A 14,573-nucleotide genomic window follows, 5' to 3' on the forward strand; every position below is an offset into this window, starting at 1 on the left:
TTGCTGGGACATGAACTAACTATCACAAGGGATAAAACCCTTAGCTAAATATATCCAGGCAATTCAGTCTGCACGAAGGCCATCCACTGTTGAAGAAATACAGAGCTTTTTGGGTTAGTTAATTACGTAGGAAAATGGATCCCTAATTTGGCATCGCTTACAGAACCCCTCCGACAACTAGTTCGGCTTAAATTGAACAAATCTGCAAACATTCAAAAGTATTGGACGAGTATTCAAGACCAGGCATTTGAACATTAAGCAACAGTTGTCAGAGATAAAAACACTAGGTTATTACAATCCGTTGGATAAGACACAAATAATAGCAGATGCTTCTCCAGTTGGACTAGGGGCGGTGCTCATACAAATTGATCGTAATATACTTCGTGTGATAGCGTTTGGTAATAAGAGCCTTACTGACTGTGAGAAAAGATATTGCCAAACAGAAAAGGAAGCGTTGGCATTAGTATGGGCTGTGGAGCACTTTAAAATATATCTTTTAGGTAAAGAGTTTGATCTTATCAGTGATCACAAACCCTTGGAGACCATCTTTGGGCCTCGATCTAAATCTTGTGCGCGTATTGAACGCTGGGTACTTCGGTTGCAAGCTTACAAGTACAAAGTTGTCTAACGCCCGGGTAAAGTGAATATCGCAGACGGAATTTCTCGGCTTTGCTTATCAAATGAATGGATACCATTTGACAGTGAAAACTATCTTAATTCAATTATCGAATATAGCAGACCGGTTGCAGTACCCCTAAATGAGATTGATTCAGCCAGTGCGGTAGACGTTGAGATTACAGCATTAAAAAACGGAGTTTTCGATAATAAGTGGGATGGATCTGTTATTGCTTATAAACCTTTGCAAAAAGAGATTTGTTTTCATGGCAATATAGCTTTAAGGGCTAATAAGCTTATTATCCCAAAAAAACTTCGAAATAGAGTTCACGAAGCTGCTCATCAAGGACATCCCGGTATAGTAGCCATAAAGACACGACTTAGAACCAAGGCATGGTGGCCTAAGAACGACAGGGATGCTGAGAATAGAGTTAAAGCTTGCAAAGGGTGTACACTTGTTTCAGCACCAAATTCACCTCATCCGATTAAAAGAAGAGTTCTCCCAGTTGAGCCTTGGATTGATGTGGCGATCGATTTCCTAGGACCACTACCATCATCAAATGATTATTTACTCGTTCTTGTAGATTACTTTAGTCGGTATAAGAAGATAAAAGTCATGAAGAATATTACAGCTGCAGGAACGATTAATGCACTTAAAGAAATATTTTCTCGTCTCGGATACCCTGTGACGCTGACATGTGACAACGGTAACCAGTTTACTAGCGAGAATTTTAAGGAATTTTGTAAGGAATGTGGTATTACAATAAATAATACAATCCCCTATTTTCCGCAAATGAATGGTGAAGTCGAACGCTAGAATAGGGATGTGCAAAAGCGATTAAGAATTAGTCAACTAGAAAAGAAAGATTGGAAAGATGATCTTTTAGAATACATGATAATGTATAATAGCACACCTCATACTACAACTGGGAAAACCCCTGCAGAACTATTCTTCCGTAGACAATTCCGTGATAAAATCTACATCTTCTTCTTCTTCTTCTGCCTAGCGTTTTCCCGGCCTAGTAACGCCAGGGACCGCTTTCCTGCATCTATGCCTCCACTTTGCCCGATCTAAAGCGTCCTCCTTAGTGAGATCGTGCTCTATCATATCGTCCCTCACAACATCGAGTCAGCGCTTCTTGGGCCTGCCGCGGGATCTAGGGCCTTCGACAAAAGTCCAGGCATCGGTTCCCGACAAAGTCTGGTGGTCTGCGGCTAATGTGGCCAAACCAGCGCAAACGGCTTTTCTGCAACTTATCCGCTACATCGCAAACGCCAAGGCTACCACGGATGTGCTTGTTACGAATGCGATCTAGTCACGTAACGCCACACATCTATCACAACATCTTCATTTCCGCGACGTGAAGTTGCTGAACGTGTCTCGCGAGAGCTGGCTACGTCTCGATGCCGTACAATAAGACTGGTCGGATGATGCATTTGTACACAAGGCCCTTTAATTTCACCGGTATCCTGCGATCACAGATTACCCCGGTGACTTCCCGCTATTTGGCCCAGGCTGCGTTTATTCGAGCTCTGACGTAGTGGTCGATTGTACCAGAGTCGTGCAGTACGGACCCGAGGTATTTAAACGTTTCCGTCTTGATAACGGATTCTCATTATTAACGGATTTATACTTATTTACATATTACAATAATTTTATTACGAAACAAAAATCGTTTAGGTCATTTTCTTTGGTTTTCAAACATATATTATACATTTTATAAAGACCCAAAAACAAAATAGTTCAATATCTTTTTCTCATCTGTTTGTCAAACTATTTTCTTCCTTCTTGTTTGGTGGCTCTTTAGTAACAGCATGTGAATGTCTCACTGCTGGGCTAAGGTCACCTCTCCTTTTTTTGAGAAGGTTTGAAGCTTATTTCATCACGCTGATCCAATGCAGGTTGGTGAAATACACATGTGGCTGAATTTAAGTTAAGACATATGCAGGTTTCCTCACAATTTTTTCCTTCACCGTTAAGCACAAAATGAATTGAATTGAATTGAATGAATATAAATTAAGCACATGAAAATTCAGTGGTGCTTGCCCGGGTTTGAACCCACGATCATCGGTTAAGATTCACGCGTTCTAACCACTGGGCCACCTCGGCTTACCACCATGGGCCGAGATGGTAGTTATTATTAATAGGTATTTTGGAAAAAAGGGAGTAGAAATTAGAAACATACAAATTTATGTATTATGTATTATTTTCAATAATAATTATCGTCAAATTTTGAATAATGCAAAAATTAATTGTATTTAGTTGATAATGAATTATATTTGAAAAAAATAGTAACTGTTGAATTACTTGTCAATTGATCTCGATTTAATCTACAAGTTCAACCTGGTTCTGACTTTACATTCAATTTAATTATGTAACAAGATGATTAATTATTGCTTATAAGATCATAATTAAATAAATTATTAATTTTAATTCACTTGATATAAATTGTGCAGACAGCAATTTTATATTAATTTAAATCTATAGAAAATATCTTCGATACCAAGAAAACTAAATTAAGCGAACGAAAATAGAAACATCTTTATTTCTAATATACTTTCGTAAAAATAAAACTAATTAAATGTCTATCTTCAATCTAGCTCAAAACTTACCCGCTTAAAATTTAAACTATTTACGTGACAATCGTGAATTTCATATTTTTCTGGTAATAATAGGTCTATAATATTTTAAAAATATAACGTAAAAACATTTTATTTACAAATTAACTAAAATATATTGAAAGCTTTACCTATAAATTTTGTTTATGGGGTGATTAGGTAAATAATGCTGTTTTCTTCTTTCGAATGTCAAATCAATTATGTAAGAAAGAGAAAAATGCTTGTTTAACTAAGCACTTACATTAACAACGTTTATGAGTAAAACTAGGTACTAAGTTTTAGTGACCGTTTTTAGGTATCATAGTATTTAAATTGATTTTTTTTATTTATTTTTTGTCATATATTCTAAATGTGAATTTTCTGCGTGAAATGAATGTTTTCATTTTATTTTTATTATATTTTACATCAACTCGTTGCTTTAAGTATATAATTCACCAAATCGAGTAATAGATTAGCTTTGAATGGACACATTGTATATTTTTTTTTACAATGTTCTGGATAATCTCGTCTAGATTTGCCTCGGGAGTACGCGGATTCGAATTCAGTCAAAGCTATTTTGTCCTCTTCCTTTACTTCTAAGCTGCAAAGAAAAAAAAAGTTATTAATTTTAAAACGACCTGTGAACATGTTGCCGTTAGTATATTATAGTACTTACATAAAATATCATAATTACTTTTAGATTTGTCATACTACTACATTTAATTCTTTTTAAAAAAACTTTCATTAATAATGCGAAATACTCGATAAAAAAGACGTCAACGAAAATTTTAAATTAATTTCAAGTTTAAAGCCTTTTGCAATTAACTACTATAATTTCTTTAAAATTATCGTAATTATTTTATAATTTTATCAAATTTAATTAAAGTAAATGTAATTTTATCAAATATTTTCTGCATTAATTAATATTTTCACGCCATTTTGGCAAAACATGCTTGGACACACAATTTGTTTTTCTTTCAATTACCATGTAATGTTATTATATTTTTTTAGAATTATAATTTCTTTACTGATACTATGTAATCAGCGAGTAATATAATCTGTGTTTTATCTGCCTCATTGGTCTAGTGGCTTGATATATGAGGCGAAAGCGACGAGTCATCTTCCGACTTGCGCAGGTAATGACCGGTCACGGTTGTTTTGGAGAATACCTGTGTAAGATCGGACGCGAATCGACGGCGATGTGTCACCACTGTGACGCGGACCGGGACACCGCTCAGCATACGTTGGAAGTATGCCCCGCGTGGAGTGCGGAGAGGGAGATCCTGGTCCGTGTCAAAGTCGGACAAGACCTGTCTCTGCGAGCAATCGTGTCGGCGATGCTTCGCAGGGAATCGGCGTGGAGGGCCGTAGCCTCCTTCTGTGAGACCGTCATGGTTCAGAAGGAGACGGCGGAGCGGGAACGGGAGAGGACCGATCCTGCTCGGCGGAGACGACGACGGCGTCGTGTCGGCCCTCCCATAGCCAAGACGCCCGGGGCTTAAAAGATAGGACGTAACCCTGGGGCCGTGGATGCGAGAGGTGGGGGCCTCACGTGTCCTATTTCAGACGGCCCTGTGGAGGACGGCAGCCGTGATGGCCTCGCGCTGCCGTACGCACTAGCGAGGAGTGCGGGGGGGCGAAATTCGCCCCCTGATGAGAGCTCCGCGGAGCCTCGAGTGGAGCAAAGCATGGGAGAGGCCGCGGATGCGTTATATCAACACAATCCCGCAGCCTCTCCGATCCGTGCTGAGGACGGCCATCGCAGTGGTTTTAGTGGGTAAGAATCCCACATAACCCGGTTTCACCCCCATAGGACCCGGGTACCTTTCTGAAGGTTTGCACTGCGAGAAAAAAAAAAGAAAAAAAAGTGGCTTGATATAACTCATTGGTCTAGTGGCTTGATATAAGGCCGCAGCTCTGCGGCCTTATATCGGTCAGCGGCCCTGGGTTCAATTCCCAGTTTGGGCCAATAAAAAGTTGTTGTTCTATCAGAAAATTCTCAGTAGCAGTCCGGAGTCTGGAAGTTGGAAGTGTGTACACTCCCGTGCCTCGGAAAGCATGTCAAGCCATTGGTCCTGCACCTGAACTCTTTCCGGTCGTGTCAGATTGCCGTCCTATCGGATTATGAAAATTAGGAAATAGAGAGTACACCTGTGTTTGCTCACACTGTGCACTATTATATCTCCTGCGTAGTTGGCTAATATCTCTTAAGATTGGCCGCCGTTGCCAAAATCAGTCTGGAGGACATTATTATTATTATTATTATTATTATATCTATAAAAAAATTAGAGATTCCGATTGTAATTGCAATAATGAACATCGTAATTTAGCGTTAGCTGCGATAAGTATTATTGATATATAAAATAATGCGCTACATGTTTTTAGTAGGTACACATTATTATACACCAAAAAGTCCGCGAGACTATTTATCTAATTTTAATAGTAGTCACAATACTTCTTTAAAGCCGTATGAAAATCCGTTCGGAATCGTATAAGTTTATCACATTCACTGACAGACAAAAGCTGCGGTAGTTTATAATATGTAATGATGGCTCTGTTTCTCAAATAAAATAAATCATAAAAATTCACATAAAATTACATTTATTTATAGGAATTCTGATAACCATTTAAATTTAATAACAATCTTTAATTGATTTAAAATTATATTATATGTTATTTGGACTCCAATTATTTCATACTGACTCTCATTCCCTTGTCATATTATCAAAATGTTATGATTAATTATAAAATATATTATGCTTGAACATTTTCATATTAATAAAAATTAATTATTTTGTTTGTATTCCATCCGTTCCTAAATGATTGTTATGAAAATTTTGGTTTGTTGTTCTGTATGCACGGGAATGTTCCTGGCACGATAATAATAGAATTGTTTTTTAACATATTTTATTTCCCTTCAATATAAATGTTTCATACAGACTTTTATTCTATCCGCGCGAAGCCGAGGCCGGTAATTAGTAGATGATAAAAAAGTTAAAAATAGAGTTAGTTGATTTCCATGCGTGATAAATAATAATTCATTTGTATTTGTTTGCCGGTTAGTTAAAATTTCGCATAAGCAAACGTTAATTTGACTCAAAATAAAATCAAAATATGTAACCTTTAAATATTACTCAAAGCGAAAGTCGTATACTAAGTAAAAACATTTATATAACACATAACAAATATAACATAACGTATGCTATACGGATATTTTGTATTATTGTATTTCATATATATGATCACTTGTGGTAGATGTTACCATTACTTTATTACCCTTGGAGACAAAAAAAAATAGTTAATCAATTCCAAGCTAACATAACTACAATTTCTGAGAACCAATACGTTAAATGATCGATGGATATGGAAATGTTATACCTATTCTATGAAAATATTTAATATAATAAAAAATGTGTATTTTTTAAATACGATATCAAATAACTATTTTTATAATTCAAATTAATCATGAACATATTTTTGCGAAATAGCTTTTATTTCATTTAAATGAATGGTTAATTCAAGTAGATATATAAAATAATAAAATTTACTCTAGACGGTATTTGACTGCCTCGTTGGTCTAGTAGCTTGATGTAATGCCGCAGACCCGAAGGTTCTGGGTTTATTTCCCAGGTCGGGTCAGTAAAAATTTATTGGGTTTTTCTGTCAGAAAATTCTCAGTAGGACCCCGGAGTCAGGAAGTTGGAAGCGTGTACACTTCTGTGCTAATTTCTCTTAAAATTGGCCGCCGTGGCCGAAGTCGGTCTGGAGAACATTATTATTTATTATTATTATCATAAGCACTCGAATTGTGTCTTCATCTAGCTCTGTTGCGGTTTATTTTTATTTTTTAAGGTACACCATAACATTACAAAAATTAAACATTTATTGAAATATATATATAAGTGTATCATATTATGTAACAACAGACGCACACAACATTGACAGAAATCGTCGTCTGCTATTCAAATATACTTAAACTATTTTATAATTTATTAAAATAAAGTTTTAGAAAATTACTAAAAAAAAAATGAAAGAAAAAACAGATTGTTAAACATAAGTTGCCCTGTACATACCAAGATATACTTATATTATATATATTGTACAAGTGAATATATCATAATACTGTTTTTATTATAATATATATTTGAATATTTTATTTCATTGAAATTAAAAAAATACAAAATATCCGTATAACAAATTCTTACGCTGCAGGGCTAAAGCTAGGAAAAGAGAACCGTTTTTTTTAAAGGCTTAGAGCTAATTTCTACGCTGACCAACTGCAGATTGGTGAATGGAATGGTGGCACAATTTCGTTATATTCACCTTTGAAAACTCAGTTGTGCTTACCCGGATTTGATTTTCAATCCAACTGTTCTATACTATGTTCCATTTTCTCTTCTGCTTAAAAAAACCCGACAAATAATATTGACTCAATAATAAGGGCAGACCTTAGTCAAGAAGTTTGATCAAGAGTAGTATAAATTACTTGGGTAAAACGGTACCCAAAATTGTTTTTTTTTTTTAATATATTTATAAAGAAATTTATTTGTGGCGTTGGCATTCTCAGAAACGTATTTATATTGCTTGACCTTATATATTTAACTAACTTATAGAATAGTTACTGGACAGTTGCAATCCTTTAAGGAATACCATTAAGAAAAATGTTTTTAATTCATTTAGATCTATAATTATTCTTAGCCTGTAATGATATTATGCGTATTCTTTATCCGATATAATATTATGTAATAAATCTGCGAATATATTGTACTGACAATTTAATACATAAGAATAATATTTACACTACAGTTTTATCGTATTTATAGATGTCATATAGGCAATTGCCCTGTTTCAAGTGTATATTGACCCGCTTTAAGTGTTTTAATGAAGCTACCGGTTTCAAGAATTCCTTTACAAATAGCAAAGTTACAGTTATAAACCTGACTGTCTCGTTTCCAAGTAAGATGGTTATGCAAACGTGAAAGTGTTTGATGCAAACAAGCGAAACGCATATTACGCATAAGGGTCGAACGCATTTAGTAAACCTGTTAAGAAGTCCATATACAAAAAACTCTTAAAAGATAACATTTATGGCTGAGTTACATAATAACTTGCGTCACTGCCCAGAAATGCAAACTGATTATATTGTTATCACGTACATACAGTACGTAGGCTGGAAAGTGTTGACCCGTAACTGTCAAACAGCAAACATTCCTCATGAGGAAAAGGTTCAAAGCTTATTCCACCACGCTGCGTTAAAGCGGGTCGGCGGAAATACGATGAACCAGAATTTTATCTGACAAATCCTATCGACTATTTTCTTCATTACTAAACACATGACGTTAAGTAAAAAGACATAAAGATGAAACAAATATTTTAAGACAATTTAATTATTTTAATTTAATATTTTTTTTATCTATTATATTATAGCTTTATTTGGGAGTTCATAGTTTAAGAAGCCTGGATAAAAATAATATTTGTGGAGTAGCCTCAGAGTAAAGCGAATCAACGTAATGGCCTACATACATAAACACGGTGCAGTGTCGCACCAATGCAAAAAACCGACGACGTATCCATCGCATAAACTTGAGACCTGCATCGCGGTGTTCGTTCAGGTATCAGATATGACGTCACGCTTTTGACAGTTATTGTAGATTGTCCTTTGAGCGCATGGAGTAAACACGTTTTAAAGAAGATTTTGACAAATTTATAATATCTGTTCTCGTAGTAATATATGCTTAAAGGGTCAAATTATAGAATTTAATAAATTTTTTAAAGTAAGTGTCATTCCGTTCACAAGTGTCATTTGCGAAATATTGTTATAAATCTTTGCCGAAATAATTATTTAAGATTTTTTTATATAGCCTTGCAAGTATTCGCCAACCGATCTTTTCTACAACTTATGGACTGACTGAGTTAAGTGACAATATTTACCGTAGACACTGGCACTGTAAGAAATAAAAATAATTCTTACTTCCGCAGTGCCGTCTTTGCCATCCCTTGTATCCTTAATGACACTGACTTTTCGAACCGAAACAGCAATACAAAGTATTGATGCAATGGAACAACTCTAATAATATTAAATTGGGTAGCCGAGGTACCCTTATAGAAGATTCTGCATAAAGCCCTTCCGTAAATAATTTTTTGTTGGTTCTATTAAATCTAATATATTTATGGCAACGCTTTCTGATAATTTACCGTGCTGATAGTTAGCTTCGAGTGATAATTTTACCCTGTCATTGAGTTATTCAATAATAATTATATTTTCGTATTACAATACTTACGCCAACATGTATATGAGGCCTCGTCGCAGGTCACTGTCTGGTGAACGAGCTCCGAGATCACAATAGAGATACCGAGCGCATTGTAGTGGATCATATTTTAATATTCTGCTCCATCGTACTGTAGGAGTCTGGAATTAAAAGCGCAAATTGTTAAACAGTTTTTCTTTGCAAAATTTATTCATATCATTTTGGTATGTCTTATATTAATATGAAAACTTTTTAATAAAAAAAAATCACTAACATTATACTACTATAATATACACAATACTGTCAAGCCTCTTCGGAATTTATTTTCAAATTTGTACGATACCAAACTTGAAGCATAAAAATGTTTCACTTTAATTGAATTCTTGCATAACCAATGTCACGTGAAAGAAAGAGGCAAGAAAGTGATTGTTAGGTGAAAACATATTTCAATTACTCCATTACAAAAAATAAACTTTTAAAGCTTGTGGCAACTGTTATAAACAATAATATATAAATTTAACAACGAAATATAAATTATATATCAAAAATAATTTTAGAAATTAAAAAATTAATTTTAGTTACAAAAAAGTGAAATATTGAAATTATACGAAAGCAGCTTAAATAATCCTATTTACATAAGGATTTGCTTTTTTAGATTGTCTATATATAAAGATATCTTTCCTGAAAGAACAGTGTTTCATAAAAAAAAAACAGGCAGTCATAGACTGAAATGAAAACTTGAAACTGTTAAATATATTTGTCCAATTATCACATCTATTAGCACTCCAAGTAATAATTCTATCCCTTTTTATTATATAGCTTTTTTTTTCAAAATACACAGCATGTCGCAAACTTGGTACAAAGTATTAACACAGCTTAATTTAAATAAATAATAATTAAAACACACTTACATTATCTATATACTTTTAGTATTTTCAAACATTATTATCCTCATTAATTTCCACAATACTTAATTTATTTGTACTTGAAAAGATTTCATTATATTAACATTTGCATGTCGGTGACGCGAAGCCAACGAGTCTATCCTCTACGATAAACCAGCGCAGCGCGCCTAAAGAAGTTTTCAGTTCAAAACATAATTATATAATTGTTAATATAAATGACCATTATTAAATATTAGTAACTGAGCTCGTGTAAGACGTAATGTGAATTAAAATGTTTATGCTTCATGATTCCCATTATATATTGAGAGAATAGATGGAATGCAAATATAATCTTATTAACTATGTACTCGTAAGTGCTAAAATTTACATTGAGATCAAACGAAACATTTTTTAGAAATATTTTATTTGAATAAAATTATTAAATTGCTAGTTTGTTTTTTTGCACTTAAAATTAAGTAGAAACATTTTTATTCTGTTATATTTTTTAGATATTATGATTAATAATAATATCCTGGGACATTATTCACACACAGCCATCTGATCCCAAGCTAAGCAGAGCTTGTACTATGGAAACCAGACAACTGATATACTACATATGCTTCTTTTCTTTTGTTAATACATACTTATACAGATAATTACATCCAGACTCAGGACAAACAGACATGTTCATGCACACAAATGTCTGTCCTAGGTCGAACCCACAACCTTCGGCGTGAAAGGCAAGTATCTACCAACCACGCCAACCGGCCCGTCGGCCGATTGATATATTTATTTGATTCTAATAGTATACTTGGCGAACGACAACTGTTTTTATAGCTAAGGTTAGAAAAGGTCGATGTAATTCCCGCGTGACAGCTGGCGCTTGAGCGGGGATTTACAGTAGACTTCGATAATTGTCGGTTGCGTATAATTTTATATTTTGCTGGATATTGACATGAGGATAAATAATTTTCAGTAGATATTGTATTATATTAGAAGATAAATTCCGGATAGTTACGTACATTACGTATATTGTGTGTCTCGGAGTCGCCTTTTAACGATTTGGTTTTTTTTTATTTAGATAAGAAAGGATTACTTCTGAAAACCGCACTTTTCAGAAGAAAATATCTTATAACTATGTTTTTATATTTACATAAGAGCTGAGCAAAGCTCGGTCGTCCGTCCGTCCGTTTTAAAAAATTATGTGTTATCTAATGCATACTAAGTGTCTGAAATTTGACAATAATTCTAAACGAAATATAGTTCGATCAAAATAGATATTTCAAATTTCAATAATTTGCATAGAACTGGTATTAATCTTAGATATAATTTTACAAAAGAAATATAAAAAATCTCCACCGATTATCGATCATATCAGTTCTTTATATTTTCCTCGTAAACGGTGAGTGGTATCATAAAAATACATTAAACAAGTATTATTAGCTCGTTCAATTTTTTTTGACCATTTTTACCATGTTTTCGAATATCGAGCAACTTATTTGAAAATCAAACAACACGAATTCGGCTTTATACCGCTCTGTGCGGGCAGGCTAATTTAAGGATTCGATTTTTATTTTATTACTCAACTTACGTAAATCTTTTTGGAGTTTATATCTCGTTTGAAAAGTAGACGTAGCAGTTTCGGTGCAGTGATGGCTTGGTAATCTTGAGCGAGGATATGCAAACAGTATAGGACGCCTACCAGAAGACCTAAGAGGGTAAGCAATCTGAAACAAAATATAAACAATAATTATTATACTTGTAATAATGTCTAGTTTTCTTAATTAGTTATCGTTTTATTATTTCACTAGATGCCCGCCCCGACTTCGTACGGGTAAAATAATGACTTTATTCCGTAATATATAGTATTTTTAAATCAATAAGGTATAACAAGCCGCTAATTGATATATTCGCCCATACAAAAAGTATATAATAAAGTGCTAAATGACTGCCTTTTTGGTCTAGTGGGTAATAAGGCTGCTGACCCCGAGGTCCTAGGTCAAATTCCAGGTCGTGTCAATAAAAACTTATTGAAATTTTTATTAGTCTGGAACAGACGCAGAATCCGGGCTGCTTCTTTGAATTTTTGGATCTACTCAAATATTAGCAAAGAAAAATAAATAAAATAAGATAGATTTTAAACAAAACAAAACAAATAATTTCCCAATATTCTATTTCAATGTATTCTACCAAAGCTACGGTATTGGTCTAGGAAGTACTAGATTTTTTCGTACAATGCCTGTCCTTCACTATAAACGTTTTGTATAGACCCTATTCGTGTGCAGCCGATAAGGCTTTCGGTATTTGTCAGTACGCTATTTTTTTATTTATTTTTTTGAGCTAATGGGACACCTTATGTTAAGTGATCACCAAGGCCCATAGATATTGGCATTGTAATAAATGTTAATCATCGCTTACATCGCCAATGCGCCACCAACCTTGGGAACTAAGATGTTATGTCCCTTGTGTTACTAATTACACTGGTTTACTCATCCTTCAAACCGGAACACAACAATATCAAGTACTGCTGTTTTGCGGTAGAATATATGACGAGTAAGTAACAGTCTGTGAATGTCCCTCTGCTGGACTAAGGCCTCCTCTTCCTTTTGAGGAGAAGGTATGGAGCTTATTCCCCCACGCTGCTCCAATGCGGGTTGGTGGAGTTCACACGTGGCAGAATTTCAGTTAAATGAGACACATGCAGGTTTCCTCACGATGTTTTCCTTCACCGTATAGCACGAGATGAATTATAGTCACAAATTAAGCATATAAAAATTCACTGGTGCAGTGGCTTGAACCCACGATCATCGGTTAAGATTCACGCATTCTTACCACTGGGTAACTTTCATATGATGAGTGGGTGGTACCTACCCAGACGAGCTTCCAGAAAGCCCTACCACCAGTATATTTCATCAAATTATAAAATTTAAAGCTAGCAAGTCAACAACTATAGCTAATCAAATAATAATATCCTGGGACATTTTTCACACACGGCCATCTGATCCCAAATTAAGCTTGTACAAAGCTTGTGCTATGGAAACCAGACAACTAATATACTACATATACTACTTTTTTTTTTGTAAATACATACTTATATAGATAATTACACCCAGACTCGGGACAAACAGACATGTTCATGCACACAAATGTCTGTCCTGGGTGGGAATCGAACCCACAACCTTCGGCGTGAAAGGCAAGTGTTCTACCAACCACGCCAACCGGCTCGTCAAAAATCAAATGGTTTTTGATTTAAAATTTCTAATCATTCAAATCTTTTCTTTCGCAAATTATAATATCTTTGTCAAAAACTTAATTAAATTAAAAGAATAAGAAACGTTTTAATACTTTTACTCTGCTATAACAACTCAAAGTGTAATATGGACCCAAAAACAAAATGTGTGTGTTCATAATATTTATACTATATATTAAATCGAACCAATATTTTTACTTTAAATCATTTTGTTGCAATTACCACGTGGCCAACGAGATCTCTATTATTTATAATAAAAAAACTATTGCAAATATAATATTTTTAAGATACTTACGTTTTTTTTTAATATCGTGAATAATGTTATAACATTATTGATTAAAAAAAATTAAACAGAAAATAAAATAAAATATAACTAACTCACTTTATTCCCATTTCACGTGTAGACAAACGAACTTTGAACTGTGTAATCACAACGCAACTTTTATTTCAAAGTGAGGTATTTCTGTGTTTCCTTCTAACTACATGTTTGGTATAATCCTTTGAAAATTGGATGGTCACTTTGAATTTGTTAGTGGGGCGTGAATAAGATGTTTTAAAATAGTCGTGTAAGAACGCTTATGGGGAGAGGAAAGTGGTCGCGGTAAACCAAACCAACAAGTTGTAATATAAATATGTTTGATATTGTTACGTTTATTTCGTAATTAAAATTAATTATTAAAACGCATATTACATAATAATAAAAAAAAATATGTGGCCGCCAAGGGACACAAGGGGATGTGAAACATCGAAATTGTTAATTATTGAAATAGTTTACAATTACAGAAAACTAATAAATAAATCTTGAGTTAAATAAATAAAAAATAAAAATTATAAAATAAATAAATCTTCTTATTAATATAATAATATATAGCAAAGAAGTATATAGTATAAGCACAATGCACACCACTCTCTACTCCCATGTACTGGAGAGCGGTGGTGGAAAGCATGACGTCATAAGAGAGCGCCTTGCCGTTTGCC

At 34.1% G+C, this 14,573-nt stretch overlaps 1 protein-coding gene across 1 annotated transcript; it reads right to left on the reverse strand.

Annotated features, from left to right (window-relative positions):
- Positions 1-3,616: 3,616 nt before the first annotated feature.
- Positions 3,617-13,988, reverse strand: LOC126771182 (uncharacterized). The gene is made up of 4 exons (XM_050490940.1): positions 13,978-13,988; positions 11,937-12,072; positions 9,495-9,622; positions 3,617-3,814 (listed from the first exon to the last, which is right to left on the reverse strand). The coding sequence occupies exons 1-4, from the start codon at positions 13,986-13,988 to the stop codon at positions 3,640-3,642; spliced, it is 450 nt and encodes a 149-aa protein (XP_050346897.1). The 3' UTR covers positions 3,617-3,639.
- Positions 13,989-14,573: the final 585 nt, after the last annotated feature.

This window comes from Nymphalis io, chromosome 10, assembly GCF_905147045.1.
Source record: "Nymphalis io chromosome 10, ilAglIoxx1.1, whole genome shotgun sequence".
Classification (NCBI taxonomy): domain Eukaryota; kingdom Metazoa; phylum Arthropoda; class Insecta; order Lepidoptera; family Nymphalidae; genus Nymphalis; species Nymphalis io.